This window comes from Epinephelus lanceolatus, chromosome 16 (genome assembly GCF_041903045.1).
Source record: "Epinephelus lanceolatus isolate andai-2023 chromosome 16, ASM4190304v1, whole genome shotgun sequence".
Taxonomy (NCBI): domain Eukaryota; kingdom Metazoa; phylum Chordata; class Actinopteri; order Perciformes; family Serranidae; genus Epinephelus; species Epinephelus lanceolatus.
The window spans coordinates 22,740,840-22,766,248 of NC_135749.1; the positions used below are offsets into that span (position 1 = coordinate 22,740,840).

General features: G+C 41.6%; 1 protein-coding gene and 1 pseudogene across 1 annotated transcript in view; both read left to right on the forward strand.

Moving 5' to 3' along the window:
- LOC117263041 (snake venom 5'-nucleotidase-like) overlaps nucleotides 1-7,690 on the forward strand; it is a 29,986-nt gene extending 22,296 nt beyond the window's left edge. The window contains exons 6-10 of the mRNA XM_078176008.1: nucleotides 2,700-2,808; nucleotides 3,948-4,097; nucleotides 6,258-6,458; nucleotides 6,543-6,791; nucleotides 7,614-7,690. Coding sequence (XP_078032134.1) covers nucleotides 2,700-2,808; nucleotides 3,948-4,097; nucleotides 6,258-6,458; nucleotides 6,543-6,791; nucleotides 7,614-7,690 — 786 coding nt within the window. The remainder of the gene's footprint in view (nucleotides 1-2,699; nucleotides 2,809-3,947; nucleotides 4,098-6,257; nucleotides 6,459-6,542; nucleotides 6,792-7,613) is intronic.
- A 346-nt stretch (nucleotides 7,691-8,036) lies between these two features.
- LOC117263040 (snake venom 5'-nucleotidase-like) lies at nucleotides 8,037-25,295 on the forward strand (annotated as a pseudogene).
- The last annotated feature ends 114 nt before the right edge of the window (nucleotides 25,296-25,409 follow it).

Consider the following 25,409-nt stretch of genomic DNA (forward strand, 5'->3'; position numbering starts at 1 on the left):
CTCAGGGTTAAACTAGGCCATTGAAATGCCTACGTGTCAGAACATCTTACAAGGCGGTACCTGAGAAATACCAACTGATTATGTCATGATTTGCTTGCGCAAGATTTAGGTAAATAACAAGATGATCTTCTATGCCAGTAAAGTAAATACACACGTCCTGAATGAAGGTCAAAGTGTCACTAAGTTATTTGTTGTTCAGGTGTATTGTTACGTTGAGAATTAATTTGCCCTTTTCCAACAACATTAAGGAACAGCTTTTTATTGCAAAGGCAAATTTGAACTTGAAATACAACAAAATATCATCTCTTATTATATTAACAGTTTAAAATTTACGTAAAGGAGCTATATTTAAGAAATCTAAAGCAAATAGTCATAAAATCCTCCTAATATGTCACAGAGACTAAGGAATAATGTTCATATAACATACTGATCTCACCGACAACAATAGTACAGCCAGAGTCTTCGCATTTAAAAAACATTTTTACAGTTTTGAATTTGTGTTTTGGCCTGTTGCGCCACCCACCGCCGTCTACCAGTCATGCAGTCAGTAGAGTCTCAGCATCAGTTACAGTTACGACTGAGCTACAGCAGCACGGCAAGCAGCATTAGCAGTGTCCTGGTACATAGCATTAGCAGCCAGCTCCTCAGCTGTATCCCGGCAGCAGCATTAGCAGCAGAGAAGCCAGACTTGCTCGAACGGTCCACTGGAAAACCGAAGATCACAGACGCGGCAACACGGCCCTGCCACGGCAGCTGTCCGTGGGCAAACAAATCAGTCTCCAGCGTGCCGCTGTCCAGCAACCTCGAATCTGTAGGGGAGGGGGGGCGGACATGACTCGCGGCAGTATTTTGATTTTGAGTGCAGTAACCATTTTGGCCACATTCTTACATATGGCGCCTTTAAATAGATATAAAATAATATATAAAACACCATTCACAAATTCACTATTCACAAATTCACACAATACATTCACATAACTAATAAAACCAAACGCAACTACAGTATTTTGAGTTGGGATCAATCATGGTCTCCTAAACTCAGGAGAGACTCAGCATTCAAACTTTTCTCCATTGCCTGTTTAGGAGTTGCTGAAGTGTTCACAACAAAGAGAACAGCTATTCCACCTGAACAGAAGAAGGCTAACTTCGTGCACTAACTTGAGGGCTCACTCCCTTCACTTTAATCATAATGTGACATGCACGACACGGCCTTGGCTATGGCCTTGAGGAGTTGTATCTTTTATCCACTGACTAATAGCCAAAACTGTACTGACATTGCATCTCTGCATTTAACTTAATACTCTCTGCTTCATTTATTGCAGTCTCACTGTCACATGTCGCCATCACAGACACTAGTCTCTCTCTTTCAACTGCACACTCGTTTGCACACGATCTGGTACCGAATGAAGCACCAAAATCTGCATTGTGATCCGTTCTGGTAGGTACCGATTGTATAGGAACCAGTCCCAAATTGGCACCAGGTTTTGGTACCAAACCCTAATGCTAACAATATAAAATGTGGAGGGAGGGTAGCTTCAGAGTGAAACAAACATTTGTTCTTCATTATACAGAAATGTTGGATTGTTTCCGTTGTCTGTATTGACTGCTGAAGGTGTCAGGCGGTACATTTAGCTGCTCACCTTGAGGAAAAACATGTGAGGAAAACTTACAACAACAGTGTAATCAGTGAGGTCAGCAGTATAAGTAGGACCATGGGGAAAAGGTTTTAGTATGGTGCAGCAACACAAACCAAACCAAACCACAGACCAAATGCTCCAAGTTGACCTCCTGGGTGTTGCCAGTATTGCTGATGAAAACCAGGTGTTGCCATTTGCCGATAATCCTCTGCCACACCCAACCCTAGTAACTGTAAAGACAATAGTAACAACAACAAACAACTTTTCAAGCGGCCTCACTGTTGCAGACAAGTATCAGAATAAAATCCTGCAAGTTTTATCTCAGTTGGAAATAATCAATTCTTAGGAAATAATCGATTCTTAGAAGCATTGCGATGAGGACATGAACAATCATAAATCGATTCACAAATTTCAACAATCGATTATCTAAATGTTAATAATGCGATGTTGATGGAGTGAAGGAGGCGGAATTCAACCGTGACAGCAGTGCAGCACCTGGATAGTCTACATGGCGGTCAAGCTAGAGTTAACGTATAATTTGTCTTCTTGAGCATAGTGGTTGCAAGCATGTTTTAATTTAATGTTTAAATAATTATATTTGTGAGGTGAACACAAATTATATTGTGAATACTTTCTAGACCATCAACCAGAGATTAACGTTAGCAGAGCAGAGACGCAATTAGAAGTCAGGTAAACAAATGAGACCGGCTGACCAAAACTTGCTGTCATATTAAAAGACTTTAACCAACTCAGTAGAGAAGAAAATAAGTCTATGCTCAGTCTGTTTCACCTCAGAAATCCTGCACCCAGGCCGCTCAGCATCTTGGCTTTTCTCAGAGCTAATGCACAGTGAAGAGGCTGCTGTCCACTGCTGGCGATGTTAAAGTTGAGTGGTGGCACCGAATCCAGTTCTAAACTAGAAAAGTGCACTCAGTGGAGCCAAGATTGTGGAAAAGATAACAACAGCAGAGATTTTTTTTTATTTTTTTTATTTTATTTTTTTTGTCGTGCCTAACTTTGGATCATAACATTTCTGGTATGTTTCTCACTTCCATTATTCAGGTTGACAACAACATCAGGTTCTCAGACAGTATTCAGTGGAACCATGTCAGTGCCAGCATCTCCAATGCAGGAGGCATCCGCGCGTCTATTGACGAACGTGCAAGGAATGGTGTGTCACTCATTTTCATAGAAGTAAAATAAAAACCAAAATAATTTATAATCCAAGCCAGAAAACGCCAGGAAAAACATAAGAAGATTTTGTCTGGAAAAAGAAATCTACTCAGTTTGTCTTCTCCTCTCAACAGTTACTTTAGAGTATACCAATAATTTAAGGACTTGTCTCAGCAGGATTTAGAGAAACATATTAACTTGTTTATCTCAGATAAACTGTCTTTACAGGCCTTTCTAAAAAGTGGATAAGACAGCTGCAGCTGATTTAGATCTCACCAAGACCAGGAGGGACCACATTAGTACAGTTTTAAGATCTTTTCACTGACTTCCTGTGTGCCAAAGAACGTGTATTAGAGTTGGTTCATAAATCACTGAATGGTGTATTTCTGATCTGCTGTGCTGTTATGAAGCGTCCAGACCTCTGAGATTGTCTGGTTCAGGTCTGTTTCCTGCAGCAGAATTTAGTTTTTGTTCTCTGCAAATCTGAAACAACCAGAATCTTAGGGTCTGCTCTGACCCTCTGTTCTGTAAATCAGGGCTTAAAGGGATTGTTCAGATTCTTTGAAGTTGGGCTGCATGAGGTTTTTATCCGTAGAAAGTGTATTATGTATAATAGAAGTCTGTTGGCACGCATGCAATGCATTGCTGTTGATGGGGGGTGGCAGCAAAATGTGTTTTAGCCACCTAAAGAATCAATGTTAGTTTAAGTGTATGCTGTATTAAGAGTATTTTCACTGCTTTACCTTTATTTGAGACAGCCCATTTTGACAGGGGAGCCGTTAAGACTCTGTGTTCCCTATCTATGGTCTTGCCAAAACCACCAGACTCCATTGACATAAATAGCACTTTTGGCTCACTGAACACGGGAGCTGCTGCTCTACCGCTGCCTCGATCAGTTAGTTAGTTTGTGTAATTGTGCAACTTTGCTGAATCCCAACTAACCCTGTCAAACACCAAAGTCACACAATAAGACAAACAAAATAACTGTTTGAGGCAGCAGTAAACAGCAGCTCCTGTGTCCAGCGATGTTTAATCACTGTCAGGAGAGCAACAGAACAGCTTTATTTTCCTGTCGGAATCATTGACAACAGGATGTTTTCTGAAGAAGAAGAAACAGTGCTGATGTGTTGTCTGCAGGTTCAATCACCATGGAGGACGTGATGACAGTCTTACCTTTTGGAAATACTTTTGACCTGCTAGAGCTGAATGGCTCCACACTGTTTAAAATCTTCGAACACTCAGTGGAACAATATGGTCAGAGCAAAGGACATTTCCTTCAAGTATCAGGTATCTTTAATTTTTTTTATTGTTTTCATCTGTATATATATTGTCTTTATGATAATAGGACTTAAAGGGACATTGTGTAGCATTTTCAGTTGTTTATTGGAAAAAATCGATGTCTGCATTCATAAATATGTCATCATATGTGTACTATTACCTCCACCAATAATCTGGCATATTCTCGTAAAAAGAGAATTTCGGATTTGTTTGTACATTGGGCTGGTATGTCGTTTGGTGGGTTCCATTACGTTTCACAAACTTGAAAATACATCTACCAGCAAGGGACAGATAGCACTACCAGGGAATAGCGCCGCCTTCGGCGTTTTTGTTGAGAGCCTGGCCAGTGCTGCGTAACTGAGAAGCCGAAGGAGAGGAACAAGAGGTGCTTCGCTACTACCCCGGCACTACTGCAGCATAACAAAGTCCCAGTCTTTGAGCATAATGCAGGATCATGCATATGCAGCATCACGGGAGATGGAATCCTCGCCAAGAATGCGCAAAAGGGAATCAAAAACCAGCGAATGTGGGGCGTCACTGGCTTAGTGGATAGAGCAGGCGCCCCATGTACAAGGCTGTTGCCGCAGCGGCCCGGGTTCGACTCCAGCCTGTGGCCCTTTGCTGCATGTCTCTCCCTCTGTCTCTCCCCCTTTCACAATTCACTATCCTATCAATTAAAGGCAAAAATGCCCTAAAAAATATCTTTAAAAAAACAAAAAAACGGCAAATTCAAAAAACGAGGGTCAACATCGGGGTAGACTTTCCCAGGTGGTAAGAGCTGCTGAAGGAGAAAGGTAATACAATCACAGGCCAGCTGTCAGCAGTGCAGTGATGCAAGGAGAGGGATGAGGCGTGTGAGGTTGAGCCACTTGTCAGTTCTCAAAAGACAAGACGTGATTGGTTTGTTTCGATTTACACCCGCCCCAACAGTCCTACGTTGTAAACACAGCCAGCATGGTGAGGAGGGGGTTTGTCAACTCGCGTCGCTTGTGTCTGTGTAGGAGCCTGAATGAATACGGATGACATGGTTTCATCATTGTTATCATAGCTTTTTGGTACACAGCAGCTATCCTTTTGAATGCAATATATGATTTCAGCGTCAGATGGGAGAAATTCCTACACACTGTGGCTTTAAATCCATTGGGAGCAGAAGATGACGCACTTTCTTTCTGAACAATTTATACTGAGCTTCAAATTCAATAAATACAGGGAATGCAGACTGGTGAGGCAACAGAGGAAATCAATGTTCAGTTTCAGAGTCCCCAGGGGAACAGAATCAGTCTGGAGCTCTCTGTATGGAACACTGTAGCAGCACACAGGTGAGGTGCCAGCATCCGCCAGGCGCACACAGTTCATACGATGGTAACGAGAGGGGGCAGGCAGAGAGGGATGTCAGAAGAGCTGAGATTCCAACACCAGGACTGAGAAAGCAGTCTCTCCAATGCAAAGCCAATTGTGGACAGGGGAGAGCTTGACAGCAGTGATGAAATGTAGAATCTGTGGAGCACACTCAAAGGCGAGGTGTACTGCCACACAACAAAGTAGACCACAGCTCAGAAGATCACAGGTGACTGAACCAGTTAACTCACTTTGGAAAGCTTGGTGACGATCTTTCCAGACAGCTGCAGGAAACGGGAACAGGAACCAGGGATGCAGAAGGAGAGCTCATGGCTGAAAACAGAAAGCAGAGTGTTTTACCAAGGAGCAGACAAAGCACCAGAGTCAAGGACAGGCAGGGTCAATACCAAAGAAGCAGGATAATGATCCACAGGTGAGCAGCAGGTGGGCGTGGTGGACCGGCAGGAGTGGTAATTCTGTGGACAGGCGAAAGGCTGGTAGGTAGTTGTGGTGATGAGGCGCGGTGAATTACTAAATGAGCTTAGGAGCTGGCATGTATGGAGGATGAAAGGTGCCCACTGTGACATAAAGGATGATGTGGAAAAAAGTCACATAACCTCTTAAAACCAAGTGGTTTTTGTTTACACTTACAAAACATTGGTTTTTGAATAAAATAAACAAACTAGATAATAACCTGTTAATTAGAGAGCTTTAGAGTTGCTGGTAGGTGGATTTTGTTGGACTCTGATACTGACATATTTTAGTTGGTATCTCAAAGATATTCAAGGTTGGTCCTCAGACATGATGGATAAGTTTAATGTCCTCAAACAGGATTCCGTTTAGAGTTTGACCCCTCTAAACCTGAGGGGAATCGTGTGATGAGCCTCAGCATCCTCTGCGTGCAGTGTCGAGTTCCTCGCTACAAACCTGTTCAGCCCGAGATGGTTTATAAAGTGGTGATGCCATCCTTCATAGCGCAGGGTGGAGATGGATTCTCCATGATCCCAGATGAGAAGCTCAACCACGACACCGGTGAGACGTTTGTTTAGTTGATAATTTTGTAAGGCTGTTGTTCATTTGAGTTTGACTTCATTTTAGTATTTTATTTCCTTCCAGGGAATTTGGACATTTCAGTCCTGTCTGAATACATCATGAAAAATCAGAAACTTTATACGCCTCTTCAAGGACGCATTAAGGTCCTCAACTCAACTTCTGGACAAACTACTTCACTGAGCAACTCAACTTCTGGACAAACCACTCCTCTCAACTCAACCTCTGGACAGACCACTCCACTCAGCAGCTCAGCTCTTGGACAAACCACTCCACTGATTATTCTGGTCTCACTTGGGCTGCTGTGGTCTCTGTGTGGGAGCATGGAAGGCTGACTTTAACCAGAAACACAACTTAAACTCTTTCTCTCCTAGTGGAGCACAGGTCATCCACAATTCTTCTCCAGTGCTCACTGTTTTGGGACACTTTCTGCAGTTCCATCTTTACTTCATTTTCTTGGCCTCTATGTCTTGTTGACCTTCTCCAGCTGTTTCTGGGTCTTCCTTGTTTTCCCTTTTGGGTTTCATTTTAGAGCCTGTCTGGTTAAACTGATTTTGGGCTGTGTCTGATCCAACACCACTTCCTTTTCCTCATGTGGGTGTCTGTTCTCTCTTGGTTTGTTTCCTCCCACACATCTTTATTTCTGATGGTGTTTGGCCAATGTATCCTACAGATTTTTCTTGGGCACTTGGTGTCAAAGGTCTGGACTTTGTTGGTGGAGGATTTTGTTATTCTCCATGTTTCTGAACCATGGAGCAGCACTGATTAAACATTGGTGAGTTTGGTGAGATGGGCTTCAATGTAACAAAAGTTGCTCTAAACTTTCCAAATTTGCCTTGAATGTATGCATCCGTCCCTCCACCCTTGCTCATAACACCTCTGAGTTAGGTGAAGTTGGTAACGTCTTCTAGCTCTGCTCCAGTCAGATGGAGTCATTGCTGGTGTTGTTAGTGTGCGTTACCCAGGTGTTGTCTATGTTGATGGTGAGGCCTTTCTTGGCAGATGTTGTTGCTAGCAGGTTTGTCTTTGCTTGCATTTGTGGGTGGATCATGTTAAGGCTGTGTCATCTGCAAAGTCCAGATCATGTAGCTGGAACCACACCATCCACTGTATTCTCTTGATCTTCTCATGATCCAGTCCAGTACCAGGAGGAAGAGCAAGGGGGACAGCAGGCAGTCTGTCTGATGCCAGTGGCCATGGAAAAGGTTCTGTGAGGCTGCCATTGTGGACTACTCAACATGATGAGTGTGGGTACATCGTTTGGTGAACTTTGCTGTAATTTTTTTCCTTTGCCTTGGTGACATACAACATGTGTGAATAAAAACAATAATTCTTGAGAGTAATTCATCCCCCACCTACACAGACATACCTGATCACATATCCCCAAAAGAGAACACTAGAGAGGAGAGGAAGCAAGAGAGACAAATAGACAGACAGAGGCACTAATTATTCATAGGCCTGGGAGAACAGGTAGGTCCTAAGCTTGTCTTTAAAGGATGACACAGTTGCGGAGAAAAGTGGGGCCGACTGAATGCACCGTCAACAAGCTTATTGTGGATCATGGGCACAGTTAGGAGACCAGTGTCTGATGATCTGAGGATTCTCTGGGGTATGTAGGCAGTGAGCAGGTGTATTGAGGAGCCAGACCATTAAGTACTTTGTGAACAGTGAGGAGTATTTTTAAATCAATTCTGTATTTTATCGGAAGCCAGTGGAGTGCTTTTGAGTATGGGAGTAATATGTCCTGTTTTTCTAGTTTCAGTCAGCACTCTGGCTGCAGCATTTTGAGTAAGTTGGAGCCATCCCACAGTCTTTTTGGGGAGTCTGGCAAGAAGGGTGTTGGAGCTATTTGTTATTTTTGTAATATTTAATCACTAATTATTTAGTTATTTTTTGTTGTTTAGTTCTGAAGAATACACCTTTAGTTTGCTTATAATATTTAATATTGTTTGAGTTAATTTGAGTACTTATTCATGCTTTTATTTTGAAGGTACTGGGTAGTTGGGGTGCACTAGGTGAATCTACATATATGGGTATGCAGGTATAGGTGAGCCAGGCACCTGGGAGGGTTTATGGTTTTTTACCAGGGCAAGAGAGGCAGCTAAGGCCATTGTTCTTTGTTTGTTTGTTTGCCAATGGAAAAATAAACCGAAGAAACTTCATTTTTGCCTGGACAATGGACTTTGTTTTTTCCTGCGTAAATTAATTCCCTAGGTGCCTCAGTGGCCGTTTGATTTAATTTTGTCTTATTTTAGTTTTTTTATATTTTGATTTTTGATCACTAAATTGAGGATAAATAGCTGCTACAAAGGGTGTTACAGTAAGCTAGTCTGGAGATTAAAGCATTAACCAGTTTTTCAGCATCTGACTGAGACAGGATGGATCTAACTTTGGAAATATTTTTTTAGGTCATAAAATGCTGTCTTTGTGATACTTGTAATATGGCTTGTAAAATTGAGTTCTGGAGCCATGATAACACCTACATTTCTGACCTGCTCACTGGGTTTTAGAGACAATGAAGTCAATGAACGGATCTCCTCCCTCTGATAGAGGAGAAAAAGAAGAACATGACAAAGAAAAGCAACAACTCCAAATGAAAGCAAAATACTACATGAAGTACTACATATTCATCTTCTTCTAACTGCTTCATCCTCTTGAGGGTCGCAGGGGGCTGGAGCCTATCCCAGCTGACATCGGGCGAGAGGTAGGGTACACCCTGGACAGGTCACCAGACTATCGCAGGGCTGACACATAGAGACAAACAACCATTCACGCTCACATTCACACCTACGGACAATTTAGAGTTATCAATTAACCTAGTCCCCAGTCTGCATGTCTTTGGACTGTGGGAGGAAGAGAAGAGAAACCCACGCTGACATGGGGAGAACATGCAAACTCCGCACAGAAGGGCTCCCACGCCCAGGATCGAACCGGCAACCCTCTTGCTGTGAGGCGAGAGTGCTAACCACCACACCACCGTGCCGCCCGTACTACATATTATCAATAAGAAATAGTACTTAAGAAATAAAGATCAGTAAATGATATAATAAAACCTTTTTTTTGTGTCACCCAGCTATTGTTTGTGTACTCAGAAAGTAGGAATGAAAATACAACATATTATTGTTTATGTGTAAATAAGTGAGTGAGAATGGAAGAAGAGTGGATACTTCATTAAATAGCCTGTGGCTCCATTCATACAGTGTAAGTAAAGGATAAGGAGAGTGTAAGAAGAGGAAATTGTGTATACTTTATAATACTGCCCGTGCTCTCAGTGTAAGTAGTGTGAGGGCCTCCTTCTGTCACAACTTTATAATACTGCGTGTGCCTGCAATCTTAGGATAAGAAGAGGGTAAGAAGAAGAAACTGCGGATACTTTATAAACCAGCCTGCATCCTTAACTTTACAGTGCAGCAGGAAGAGGAGCAGCACATACGTGGTGTTACTGTCTAATTACACTGCTCTATTACTGTATTATTACTGTATTATGTTTCTCGTACTTGGATGACAATACAAGCTTACCATAACTGTGCACCTAAGAAAGGTTAATTTGTTCTCTGCTCTGGCCTACCCTTTATGAGCTGCTGCAGTGCTTGATAAACAAGCCTGCTCAGAGTACATTTTCAAAAGTATTGACCAATGTCTAAAATTGTAAACTCATTGTTATATCAAATGATGAAATGAAGCAGTGGCCGTAGGCATTATACAGCCCTGGAATGAGGGTGTAACTTTCCCCAGAAGTCTCCACCTTGCAGATGAAACTAGTTTATCTAGTTTGGACTATCAGATGTCACCGCTAATTGGGTTAAGAAGATATGGAAAAAAATCTGCGTCGCACCACAAACCATCATAATAGAAATCATCCCTGATGATCTCCTCCTCCTCTTTACCTGCCTCCTGACACGTTCTGTCTTTCAGTCTGTCCAGTACATAGTGTCAGCAGGTCTTATTTAATTCATAAAGAGACTTGAAGGAAAGCAGTAAGAGAACAGAGAGAAACAAGAGAGAAAGATTCCTGCAGGTCACCTAAGAAAAACAACAACTACTGTCCCCGTTTCCTCCTTCTGTGTTTTTGTGTACAGTTGACTGCAGAGAGATGGGAACAGTACGCCCGGAGCAGAATGCTCGTCCTTGGCTCTGCCTCCTCCTCCTGCTGGGCTTCTTGGTGTCCACTTCAGCAGCCTGGGACCTAGTTGTACTCCACACCAATGACGTTCATGCTCGGGTGGAGGAGACCAGCGAGCGCTCCGGGAAATGCAGCAGCAGCAGTGGGTGTTTTGCCGGGGTGGCCCGGAGAGCCACGATGATCAAGAGGATCCACAGCAACTATCTGGTTCAACCACTACAAGGGAGCCGAGGCTGCGTATTTTATGAACGAACTGGGTTATGATTGCATGGTGAGAAACACAAAGAGGACCCACTTTAATCTTTGCACTGTTTTAAATCTTGATGGAAGAGGGAATCCTTCACTGTTTTCTGTCCAGGAGTTTTACCCAAAAAAGAAATGGGGTTGCTCTGAATCTCCAAAACTGGCTCTATTCTGGGACCTCTCTTGCCCTCCATGCGCCGGCGTGGAAAGCTGAATGCGGAGAGAGCAATCCTCTCTACCCTCCCTATGCCTGCGTGGAAAGCTTAAAGTAGAGAGAGCAAACCTACCTGACCCCCCGGTACAGAACAGAGTCAGCATCAATGACAAACTGAAATGACACTGATAAGTCAGATACAGCATAAAAGCAAAAGGTGGAGGCGGGTTTCATAGTGGCTTGCAGAGGAAGCAGCAACAGTAGTTAGACCAGAGCAGTTTAAATAGGGTGTCCGTATTGAGAATTGCCAATTGGTTGCGTAGACAGGTGTCATGTGATCTATTAGCAGTTAGCGGAATGGGCTGCTTGAGATCAGCTGATGTAGCTGGGATGTGAGCTGAGCTTGACTCCATGGCCTGTCTGAACTAACGCTATGCTCAATATCTGGAATTGTAAAAGGAAATTAAAAAACATAGTATGCTAACCCAATCTAAAGAGAAGGGTGGGTTTAGATTTTCATTTAATGATCTACAGTACAGGCCAAAAGTTTGGACACACCTTCTCATTCAATGCGTTTTCTTTATTTTCATGACTATTTACATTGTAGATTCTCACTGAAGGCATCAAAACTATGAATGAACACATGTGGAGTTATGTACTTAACAAAAAAAGGTGAAATAACTGAAAACATGTTTTATATTCTAGTTTCTTCAAAATAGCCACCCTTTGCTCTGATTACTACTTTGCACACTCTTGGCATTCTCTCCATGAGCTTCAAGAGGTAGTCACCTGAAATGGTTTTCCAACAGTCTTGAAGGAGTTCCCAGAGGTGTTTAGCACTTGTTGGCCCCTTTGCCTTCACTCTGCGGTCCAGCTCACCCCAAACCATCTCGATTGGGTTCAGGTCCGGTGACTGTGGAGGCCAGGTCATCTGCCGCGGCACTCCATCACTCTCCTTCTTGGTCAAATAGCCCTTACACAGCCTGGAGGTGTGTTTGGGGTCATTGTCCTGTTGAAAAATAAATGATCGTCCAACTAAACGCAAACCGGATGGGATGGCATGTCGCTGCAGGATGCTGTGGTAGCCATGCTGGTTCAGTGTGCCTTCAATTTTGAATAAATCCCCAACAGTGTCACCAGCAAAACACCCCCACACCATCACACCTCCTCCTCCATGCTTCACAGTGGGAACCAGGCATGTGGAATCCATCCGTTCACCTTTTCTGCGTCTCACAAAGACACGGCGGTTGGAACCAAAGATCTCAAATTTGGACTCATCAGACCAAAGCACAGATTTCCACTGGTCTAATGTCCATTCCTTGTGTTTCTTGGCCCAAACAAATCTCTTCTGCTTGTTGCCTCTCCTTAGCAGTGGTTTCCTAGCAGCTATTTGACCATGAAGGCCTGATTGGCGCAGTCTCCTCTTAACAGTTGTTCTAGAGATGGGTCTGCTGCTAGAACTCTGTGTGGCATTCATCTGGTCTCTGATCTGAGCTGCTGTTAACTTGCCATTTCTGAGGCTGGTGACTCGGATGAACTTATCCTCAGAAGCAGAGGTGACTCTTGGTCTTCCTTTCCTGGGTCGGTCCTCATGTGTGCCAGTTTCGTTGTAGCGCTTGATGGTTTTTGCGACTCCACTTGGGGACACATTTAAAGTTTTTGCAATTTTCCGGACTGACTGACCTTCATTTCTTAAAGTAATGATGGCCACTCGTTTTTCTTTAGTTAGCTGATTGGTTCTTGCCATAATATGAATTTTAACAGTTGTCCAATAGGGCTGTCAGCTGTGTATTAACCTGACTTCTGCACAACACAACTGATGGTCCCAACCCCATTGATAAAGCAAGAAATTCCACTAATTAACCCTGATAAGGCACACCTGTGAAGTGGAAACCATTTCAGGTGACTACCTCTTGAAGCTCATGGAGAGAATGCCAAGAGTGTGCAAAGCAGTAATCAGAGCAAAGGGTGGCTATTTTGAAGAAACTAGAATATAAAACATGTTTTCAGTTATTTCACCTTTTTTTGTTAAGTACATAACTCCAAATGTGTTCATTCATAGTTTTGATGCCTTCAGTGAGAATCTACAATGTAAATAGTCATGAAAATAAAGAAAACGCATTGAATGAGAAGGTGTGTCCAAACTTTTGGCCTGTACTGTATATTCATGCTACTCAGAGAAGATTATGAAATTAATGAATAATGGATGTAAAAACTTAATGGAAACTACAGAAAAACAATCAGGATATCAGTTGGAAACTACCCTACTAGGACATGGATGTAAACTGTTATGGCAACTTGACGGGTTCTTGGAGGCATACAACAGCAGTAGTTTTAGTTACAATTAATATGATAGACTTATTTGAAACATTAAATTTTAAACAAGTTAATTTAGTACAGGTAACAATATCTTTTCATGTTTACAGATAAGGATCTATCTCATAAAACAACAGAGAGAAGAGTGGAGTCAGAGAATGCATGGGTTAGCCTCAAGCCAACATGGACCGTTAGCTGCAGTGGACCAAGACCGTTGACAGTTTCTGATCCCTGCAATAAAGATAACTGACAGGTTTTATAACCATCGAACGAACACTCATTCATTTATGACCAAATCTGTGCCGGGCCACGCCCCTCTTGGGAAACACGGTCACTCCCTATTGGTCAATTGCAAAAACATTTTGGGGACATGCTTCAACAGCTAGATTACAAAAAGCCACTTTGGTGATGTTTGGACAGACTGTACTCCAAATCAATTTACACATGTGGTTTAACATGTCATAAAACATATCCCGTGAATTTTTTAATGATTGAGCAAATAGATTCTGATATACAGTCTGGTTTGTGTCATGCCAGGCCGGTTTTTTGCTTTTGTAATAATAAAAATAATGATAATAATAATAATAATAATAATAATAGTAATAATAATGCCAGCGCGCACGGTGTGCCAAACTTGCAAAATCCGCCTGGCCACACCCAGTTGGCGAAGCGCAGGTGCGCTGCGCCTCCGCCTCGCCCGGTCTGTGAAACTAGAGGCCCATGGCTGCGAATGATGTTGCCAAGGGGGAGCTAGACTCACAAGTCAGTCTTTAGACGCTTCGCTTAACTAAAGACTGATGTCTTTCTCCCTGATTTTGTGTTTAGATGGGCGGATACAATTTCAGAGTTAAAAAAAAACTCCCTGCGTTGCAGAACCAATAGTAAATCCGCAGGGCGGTCCTTTGGTGGCTCGCTGAACTCTTATGCTCGTAAACATACTCCAACTGCATTAAAAGTTTTAAACAAAGTCTCTGTAAGTCCTTCATTTCCACAATCTTGTGGACTGAGCACACATTTGATAAAATGGAGTTAAATCTCTCAGCATCCATTTTCAAGCTCGGACGAGAAAAGTGGGAGCACACCTTTCCGGGAGGGCGTGTCATTTTAAAAAATGCAAGAGGCGTTGCTTTGTTGCCGGCCGTTTTCTCCAGTGTGTTAAACACTAGAAAGGAGTGTCCCCAGACTATCAGTAGGCGGAGATCTCTGATTGTCTGGAGAGACTAAAGGGGGAGCATGTCCCCTAGTGATTGATTTGAATGGAGCTTTCAGGGTATCTTTTAGGTGCTAATGTGGACATTTCCTGCAAATTTCCTGAAGGTTAGCCCAATGGCTGTGGAGTTAGGCTTAATGATTTACTGGGCCACACCCTTTTAAGTGAATTGGTATTGGTGTACAATATTTTCAAAATATAATTATATACCAATAAGCTAATAATAACTTTTGATAAGCTAGGTTTAGTAATGATTCACAGAGAACTTGGTACAGATCGGACGTAGGATTTAGGAGAAGAGAGAAGAAGTTCAAAATGGTGGAAAGTCTAGTCTCGTGGACTTAAATGATTCTTGAGGCACATTTGTAGAGTGAGTATTAGATGAATGTCTGTACCAAGTTTGCTGTAAGTCATATTTAAGGCGTAGGAGTTATGACTTTTCAAAACTGATTTCCCTCCATTAGGCTGATTACGGTCATATTTGTTGAGAAGTAAATATGTGTTTCCTTGGCAGTGTCACTCCATGAAAAGTCAAAATTTTCATTGTTAAGGTCATAAGATTGTACTGACCAAATCTGAAGTCAGTCTAATTAGTTACTAGTCCGTGTGTTATTGTACTCAACAAGGCCTCATATAATATATGTCTGCACTTGTGTTTAATGTGATATCAGAGAGAGCAGTTCTGAATATCTTTCTGCAGTTCTTGATTAGAATTTACCTTTTGTTGTTCAGGCTTTTGGAAATCACGAGTTTGATAATGGAGTGGAGGGACTCATGAGACCGTTTTTGGAGCAGATCAATTTTACAGTTCTCAGCGCCAACATCAAAACAGACAGAACTCTGGCTTCAACTTTTGGCAGCTCTTATTTACCTCATAAGATCCTTACTGTTGGCAGCGAGAAGGTGGGAGTGATTGGATACACAAAAAAGGAAACTGTAATTTCAAAGCAGGATGAAAGCTGAAGTGTTTGGGGCACCATTATCTGCTCAGATTCAACCAAATGCTTCAAAACTCATTGGACGATGCTTCACAGTGCAGTTGGACAATGACCTGAAGCATACTGCAAAAGCAACCGAAGACATTTTTAAGGCAAAGAAGTGGAATGTTCTGCAATGGCCAAGTCATATCATCTGACCTGAATCCAACTGAGCATGCATTTCTCTTGCTGAAGCCAAAACTGAGGGCAAAACACCCAAAACACAAGCAGGAAGTGCAGACGGCTGCAGTAAAGGGCTGGCAGAGCATCACCAGGAAAGAAGCCCAGCATCTGATGATGCCTATGTGTCCAACACTTCAGGCAGTCATTGACTGTAAAGGATTTGCAACCAAGTATTAAAACTGACTGTTTAATTGATGATTATGTTAGTTTGTCCAAATACTTATGAGCCCAATGTGAAGAAATGGTTGTAATTCCTACACGGTTCATATTACATTTTTGAAAAAAGCCTTAAATGAAAGCTGAGAGTCTGCACTTTAAGCAGGTATTCATTGTTTCATTTAAAACCCATTGTGGTGGTGTACAGAGCCAAAATGATGACAACTGTATCATTGTCCAAATAATTATGGACCTGACTGTATATATTTTGTGACTGAAACAATGTGTCTTTAATATGATTTTGCGTGACTTAACATAATTAGATGTTAATGAGACTGAGTATTTCATTTGATAATAATGTTTGGAATCTAGAAAGTGATGTCAATCATCTTTTTTTCAGTAAATGTTGATTTGCTTAACTTTGCAACGCTCTGCAGTTTATTGGGTCACACTAGCACTCGTATTCTAATCTACAGCATATGTTTAATCAAGGTGTGTTTCTGCATTACATAGCATTGAATGAAAATAGAAAAATAAATGCAAATACCAAACAGCTCACAAGAAGTGACTTCGAATGAGATTGCTGTGTGTCTGCATCCCCGCAGCATTGGGTTGTTGCTCCATACAAGGGGGGGCAGGTCGGCGTTCTCCTCCGGCATGGCATTATGCTCCAGCCCGTGTTGCTTGGCGATGTTATTGTTGCTTGGTGATGTTATGTAGCATGCAGCAGGTCACTACAATCTGGGCCACTTTTTCTGGCCTGTACAGCGGTGCTCCTCCAGTGCGATCCAAACAACGGACCCTGCTCTTCAGGATTCCAAAGGTGCGCTCCACAATATTCTGTGTGCGGATATGGGCCTAGTTGTACTTTATCTCTCCGGCAGTGGTCGGGTTGAGAACAGGAAGGGGTGTAGGGGGTGTGCACTATCACCTTAAAAAACATATGCATCAATATGAAACACTCTCTTGTTTTTAATGTAATTATTTTACAAAGGATTTTACAAATTGACTCACCTACAAACCAGCCATCTCCAAACTCGCCATCTCGCAACTTGGAAAACAGAAAACTGTTTCTCAGAATAAAAGAATCGTGTACTGACCCGGGATATTTTGCCACAACGTTGGTAATGATGCCTTTGGCATCACAAATGCACTGCACATTCAATGAATGCATGTGTTTGTGATTTCTGTACTCATTCAAGGAGTGCCGAGTGCGTGGAAACCTAATAAACCTGGCCATCCGGCGCAACATGGCATTTAGGACTTCAGACAGCACATCTGAAAAACGGGATTGGGAGATCCCAGCTGTAATAGCTACCGTACACTGGAATGACCCAGATGCAAAAAAAAGGGAAACTTGCAAGGAGTTTTGTCATTGCAGGTATTGCTTCTCGTGGCTGGCTCCGAATCCGCTCTGAGTTCCTCCAACAGTTCCAAAATGGCAATGCTGGATAGGCGATATGTTTTAATGATTGTTCCCTCATTTCATTCCTTTGACATGTGTTAAATATAGTTGCAGTTTCTATTTGCAAAATTGCTTTCAGGTTTGATAAATCACTTTGCGTGTGCTAAATTAATATATTTACATCTTCTCCTCCCAGCACATGCACAATTGCATGTAAACGACCTGTATTGCATATTCATTGCAGCAAACATACTAACTGGATGCAGACACACTATTTTGCACCTTTGAAAGACGCAACCCTTAGTGCGCACTGTTAGTAAATCAGTTTGTACATTTTTTTTGCGTGTGCAATGAGTTTGCACACGTTTTTATACACGCAAACCTTTAGTGGATCCGGTCCATAGTCTAAAAAATGTGCAGGAAAAAAGCTTCCTGAGAGAAGTGCTAAAAATTTGGGGCATAGAATTCCCAGGATAAGTTATGTGTTGCCTAACTAGAAAACAGTGTTTAACTAGTGGAATAATTGATTTAACAAAAGGATTGGTAATGTAACAGAATAAAAGCACTCGACAAGACTGAAACTTGATGACAAAAAAACCTTCTTGTTTCAGCAGGGTTGCAAATCTAATTAACTTTAGGATGCAGAGTTTTTTGCACCTGTGTGTCTTATCCAACCCTGGATAGATTGGATAGACACAACACTATACGCAACCACCATTGGTGAAATGCTGATGTTGTCAGTTCATTGGAGGATGACCTGATCTTCAACAATGGGGGTTCGATTTTCCCTCACATGGATAGTATTACTCTCAATCCCCATATTTCCCAGTGCAGTCTCCTACTCAGCTGTGAGAAGGCTCTGCCTACCTCCGACTGATGGACACTCTTAGTTACGGACCTCTGTTCATCATACAGATTCAGTCTACATGCGCATCATTATAGTATCACAGTACCAACCGGCAAACAACGGATGCAGCTGTGTAATGGTTAAGGTTGGGTTGCGCTAGCTAGCTAATTTCTGTCTTATTTGTGATCTGATAAACAGTAAATTCCTCAAATTCAGTGGCCCATATCATAAATGCTGAAAAAAAGAGCAGGGACGTCAAACTCATTTTAGTTGATGGGCCACATATACTGTTTCTCCACTCTTGCTGGCTTGCCCTGACTTGGTATGACTTGGCATGTCAGCCCAGCACAGCAGGGATTTTTTGTCTGTATTACAACAGGGCTATCTGCTGGAAGGTTTGTCTTTAACTGGTTGTCTTTAGTTATGACATTTAAAAGCAGCAGGCTGACCCATAACGAAGGCCCCTCATTATTTTGCTGCAAGTGTTTTCTGTAATGCAGCAGGGCAGGTAAAAGAAGTTTACCTGTTGGAGGTGAGCTGTTTACAGAGGTGCATTAAGAGCCTGTTGTCTGCAGCATTTTATCTTCTCACTGTGGCTGTTTCTGCTTGGATTTGTCCTCCCCGCGGTATTAGTAGACTTGTTTTTAATGAAGAAAGCTGCTAACGAAGTTCCACTAATTTGTCGATGAACACATTTTATTTCCTATAGATTCTGCAATAAATGTCCCTCATTATTTTGTTATCTAAAAGCTTTTGTTATGGAGCAGAAAAATAAGGAAATGTTACGTTTTCATCAGCAGTAACTTAACGTAAATACTATAGAGCTGAAAGTGAAGATGATAATTAAAGAAGGTATCTAAAAGTAAAAACAGGGATGCAGGACAGATACTAAATTCCAAACCACAGAGATTCAGTTAGAAGCTACAAAGGTATTGAGAGCTGAGACTTTAAAAACATTGTTCTCTCTGGTCTCCTGCACAGATATGAATTGAGTATAGCAACACACACTTGTTTGAGGGGAGAAGGGGGTTGTCAGGGGTTGGTGAGATGTCACCGCTACCCACTTGGAGGCAGTCGGGCGCACTTTTGGCCCTACTCCAGAGATTGTCCATCTTGAGCACAGTTCAGCTTGGCATGTTAAAACTGGCCAAGGAAATGCAAATTAGCGTGCCATGGTTTGACTCAGCGCGGCCAAAACTGCCAATGTCAAAACCCAAGTACAACCCAATTTTATCTCACGTGGGCTGAACCAGGAAAACCATTGCATAATAACCCGCAAATAAAAGAACTCCAATTTTATTTTGTTAAAGAAGTACAACTACATAATTAAAATGTTCGTCGATTTACAAAACAGATGATGTACAACATGTTGAATTTTTTTCCCAAGGAGAAAGAACACTGGGGCTCGTTTGCCAATCACTTTATAGCCAACATTACAAAGCAACCAACACCAGATCCATGCAGTGTAGCTTAGTTACAGATAGCTGGCTAACCTTAGCTTGTTTGCTCTCTAACATTATCATTGCACATTTGTTTAAAAGTGCCTCCACCAACTACATACAGTATGCAGACTACTACAAAAATTGTCAACAGAGAATTGCGTAAATCATTCAGGAGATAAAGTCGTCATTTAAACTGGCGTGTGAAAAAAAACAAAAAAAAAAAACAAAACAATATCAAGTGGGTCGAAAGAGGGAGGTAACAGAAAATCAACTACTAAGTTGAAGTAGGGTGAAATACACAAACAAATCCAGATTTTGTACCTCAGAAGAGAGAAGAATTATAAACAACTCACTTATGAAAAAGCAACAAACCCACTGTTTATTTGGCTAAAGGCTCCAAAAATCTGAGACTCGGTAGATTCTAATATGGTTCAAGATATGGATAAAGTCAAGTTTTACAAATTAAATGCAAGAACTGCTACCTGAAAATATCAAACTGTTTCAATAAAGAGAAAATCAATATGACTTGAGAGGAATAGACATGTTTAAAAAAAGGAAAGGGTCAGGACTGACAATGTTTCCAAATGTAGACCGACCCTCTCTGTCCATGTTTCTTCTACAGGACCACACCTGCAGTTCGAGGACGAGGTGACTGCCGTGCGGCGGCAGGTGGTTGAACTGCAGAAGCAGGGAGTCAATAAGATCATTGCACTGGGTCACTCAGGCTTTGATGTGGATAAGGAGATCGCCAAGAAGGTCAGCGGAGTCGACCTTGTCATCGGTGGACACAGCGACACTTTCCTCTATACAGTTACAGGGGTGGATACAGCTGTTAGTGTCTGTGGTAGGAGTACTCACATCCTTTAACTTTTGTAAAAGTAGAAATAACACAGTCTAAAAAAACTCCAGTATGAGTAAAAGTCCTGTATTGAAAATGTTACTCAAGTAAAAGTGTTTAAGTGTTATCAGCAGAATGTACCTAAAGTATCAAAAGCCGACACACAGTAAAGTTTACAACATACATCTGTTCACACATTATTCCAGGATGAATGAGGACGGCCCGTTGATTACCACACCCGCCTTTGCCCCCCCCCCCCCCCCTCTCTCTCTCTCTCTCTCTCTCTCTCTCTCTCTCTCTCTCTCTCACTCACTTCGGACGTCCGAGCACTATTACTGAGTGCACATTTTAAGTTTACAATGTAGATTAAAAAAATAATCAATAGGTTGATCTATAATGAACAGATTTAGTTGAAGCCATAGCATTATTGGGCATTTTAATAAACGCTGTAGATTTCATCACAGTCACTGTATCTATCTTTCTTTCTGACCTTTATTTTTCAGGATCCCCTCCCTCTACTGAAGTCCCTGCTGGTCCTTATCCACTCATGGTGCAATCAGACGACGGGCGGCAGGTTCCTGTTGTGCAGGCCTATGCCTTTGGAAAATATCTGGGTTATCTGAAGGTGACCTTTGATGATAAAGGCAATGTAGTAAATAGAACAGGAAACCCCATCCTGCTGGACAGCAGCATCCCACAGGGTAAAGACACCAAAACAAAATCCGCCTCTCTTGTTTTCTATTTAGTTTTTGTCTCAGTCTGATTCCTCACAGCTTTTTGACGTTACTTTGTTCCTGTTGGGCGTTTTATTCCCTCTTTATGTTGTAGGGAGAAATACTTTCCTGAAGTCCTTTTCAGACATGACATACATAACTTCATCTGACTCAGGTGGTGGGAAACACTCTGGTCTTCCTGAACGCGTCACGTGAGGAGTGTCGATTTGGGGAATGCAACATGGGGAACTTGATCTGTGATGCTATGGTACATATTTAATGTTGACATCTGTAGCAGTGCAGAGAACATAAAATAAAGGGACTGCAAATGAAAATTAGCTTCAAAGGAGCAGTGTGTAGGATTTAATGGCATCTAATGGTGAGGCTGCAAATTACAACCAACTGAATATTAAGTAGTAGTAGTAGAGTAATAGCCTGAATGCAGTGCTGTATCATTTCCAAACTCAGATCTATTTAGTGGTGTAATGTAACCAATTAGTAACACTTTGTTACAGCACTTAAGTTTTTTTCAGGGAATACCTGTACTTTACTTGAGTTTTTATATTTCTGTCAACTTTGACTTTTACTCCGCTACATTTCCGAAAGCACATGTATACTTTTGCTCCAAAACATTTTGCCAAAGCATCTTTGTTACTTAGCTACTACAACAATACAATCAGAAGGTTTGGCCATTCAGTGGTCCTAGCTTGTGAGTAAGGTCATAGGTTAATCACGGAAGGGCAAGATAATACAATAAGGTACTCTCAAGCTAGGTTTCGATTTACAGTCAAATCCAGACTGCATGCCAGATTAGATGCTACATGCCAGTGACTACATGAGTAGAATTCCACTGGACAATGAGACCAACTTCATGATGGAAGCAGAAAGTAACTCCCCACAGCAGAGAGGGAGAATAGTGATTCAAAGAGATAAATATTTTTGACAGGTAACTGTGCAGTAACGGCTCCACTGCAGTGTGTCAGTCCTTTTCTCTAAGAGTAATGTACGCTCCTTTTTTAAGGTTTTGTACATGTTAAGAAGAAATAACCTTCATGATTGTAACATTTCTGAATGCTTGCTTTTTTATGTACAGCATTGTACTTTTACTCTCAATACTTAAGTAAAGTGGCCCTTTCATACAAAACCATTTCAGAAAACATTACATTTCACAAAACACAAAAATGTTTTACAAAACACAACAACACTTCCCAAAGCACTTTAGAAAGCACTAAAACATTTTGGAAAACACTACAACATTCCAGAAAACCTTACATATTTCAGAAAACACTACAATATTTCACAAAACACAAAAACATTTCACAAAACACCACAACATTTTGGAAAACACAACAGTTCATAAAACACTTCAGAAAACACAACATTTACAAAACTCTACAGCATTTCACAAAACAAAACAAAAAAATTACATTTCAGAAAACACTAAAATATTTCACAAAAACATAACGTTTCAAAAACCACTATAACATTTCACAAAACACCGCAACATTTCACAAATGTTTTCTATTTGTAAGACTTGTCCGACATAGCAACAGTAACTAAGGGGTGGGACTTAGGTTCGGTCAATTGTAAATCAATGTTACCACGAGAGGTCCTTGAGCTTGCAGTCATAAATGTGCACACAGATATAAGGTTACTCGGCCCAGTTGTGTGCAGAATTAGTGCGGGCAGACAGATACATATACACACACTCAAACATTCATGTATATACATGACCAAACACCATTCCTCCAGGCTTACGCATAGCGGAGATAATAATACATCCATGGATTAGGCAAAGTCTAGTGGAAAACGTAGTTGCAGGTGACTTCTGGATTTAAAATTAAGCATTTGAAAGTTAAAACTAAAACTGCTAAGTATTTATTTAAACTTAGAAATGAAATGATGAAAAACACTGATAGCAAACTATGCAAATAGGGCCTCCCTGCACCTTTTTTGGAGATAAGTTTCAGGGGTATTGAAGGGGATTGAATGTGGATTGGAGAAATGAGGACACACACACACACACACACACACACACACACACAAACTGCTTTCCTAATTATAGTAGTAGGATAAAGATAAAAGCCCTGTGTGACTGAGACAATCTGTTTCTCACTTCCTTTTTTCAGGTCGACAACAACATCAGGTTCTCAGACGGTGTTCAGTGGAACCACGTCAGTGCCAGCATCGTCAACGCAGGAGGCATTCGCAAGTCTATTGATGAACGTACCAGAAACGGTGTGTCACTCATTTTTATGGAAGAAAAATTAAAACAGAAAGATATTAAATAATCTGAGCCAGAAAGTGCCAGGAAAAACTGAGATGATTTTGTGTTGAAAAATAAATGTACTCAGTCTGTCCTCTCTTCTCACCAATTACTCTACAGTATACCAAGAATTAAGAAAATTGTCTCAGCCCGAAACTAAACGTGGAGAATTCAGCTATATTTTCTACATATCTGAAACAACCAGAACCTCAAAAAACAGTGCTGATGTGTTGTCTGCAGGTTCAATCACCATGGAGGACGTGATCGCCGTCTTACCATTTGGAAATACTTTTGACCTGCTGGAGCTGAATGGATCGACACTGTTTAAAATCTTTGAACACTCATTGAAACAGTATGGCCAGGACCCAGGAGAGTTCCTCCAAGTATCAGGTATCTTTCATTTTTTTCATTGTTTTCATCTGTATATATATATTATAAACAGATATTAGGACTTCAATCTATTGTGAAGAGAAGATGATGCACTTTCTGTAGTGATTACATTTCTTCACCATGAAAGGATGATGTGAAAAAGTCACATAACCTTGTAAAACAAAGTGGGGTTTTTTCTACATTTACAAAACATTGGTTTTTGTTTAAAATAAATGAATGAGATAATAACCTGTTAATTAGAGAGCTTTAGAGCTACTGGTAGGTGGATTTTGTCTTACTGTCATACTCTGCTACTGACATAGTTCAGTTGGTACCACAAAGACATTCAAGGATGATTCTCAGTCATGTATTGATGGATAAGTTTAATGTCCTCAAACAGGAATTGAATTAGAGTTTGACCCCTCTAAACCTGAGGGGAATCGTGTAACGAGCCTCAGCATCCTCTGCGTGCAGTGTCGAGTTCCTCGCTACGAACCTGTTCAGCCCGAGATGGTTTATAAAGTGGTGATGCCATCCTTCATAGCGCAGGGTGGAGATGGATTCTCCATGATCCCAGACGAGAGGCTCAACCACGACACCGGTGAGACGTTTGTTTGGTTGATAAATTTTGTAAGGCTATTGTTCATTTGAGTTTGACTTCATTTTAGTATTTTATTTCCTTCCAGGGAATTTGGACATTTCAGTCCTGTCTGAATACATCATGAAAAATCAGAAACTTTATACACCTCTTCAAGGACGCATTAAGGTCCTCAACTCAACTTCTGGACAAACTACTTCACTGAGCAACTCAACTTCTGGACAGACCACTCCTCTCAACTCAACCTCTGGACAGACCACTCCACTCAGCAGCTCAGCTCTTGGACAAACCACTCCACTGATTATTCTGGTCTCACTTGGGCTGCTGTGGTCTCTGTGTGGGAGCATGGAAGGCTGACTTTAACCAGAAACACAACTTAAACTCTTTCTCTCCTAGTGGAGCACAGGTCATCCACAATTCTTCTCCAGTGCTCACTGTTTTGGGACACTTTCTGCAGTTCCATCTTTACTTCATTTCCTTGGCCTCTATGTCTTGTTGACCTTCTCCAGCTGTTTCTGGGTCTTCCTTGTTTTCCCTTTTGGGTTTCATTTTAGAGCCTGTCTGGTTAAACTGATTTTGGGCTGTGTCTGATCCAACCCCACTTCCTTTTCCTCATGTGGGTGTCTGTTCTCTCTTGGTTTGCTTCCTCCCATACATGTTTATTTCTGATGGTGTTTGGCCAATGTATCCTACAGATTTTTCTTGGGCACTTGGTGTCAAAGGTCTGGACTTTGTTGGTGGAGGATTTTGTTATTCTCCATGTTTCTGAACCATGGAGCAGCACTGATTGAACATTGGTGAGTTTGGTGAGATGGGCCTCAGTGTAACAAAAGCTGTTCTAAGCTTCCCAAATTGGGCTTGAATGTCTGCATCTGTCCCTCCACCCTTGCCCACAACACCTGAGTTAGGTGAAGTTGGTAACGTCTTCTAGCTCTGCTGCAGTCAGATGGAGTCATTGCTGGTGCTGTTGGTGTGCATTACTCTGGTGTTGTCTATGTTGATGGTGAGGCCTTTCTTGGCAGATGTTGTTGCTAGCAGGTCTGTCTTTGCTTGCATCTGTGGGTGGGTGGATCATGTTAAGGCTGTGTCATCT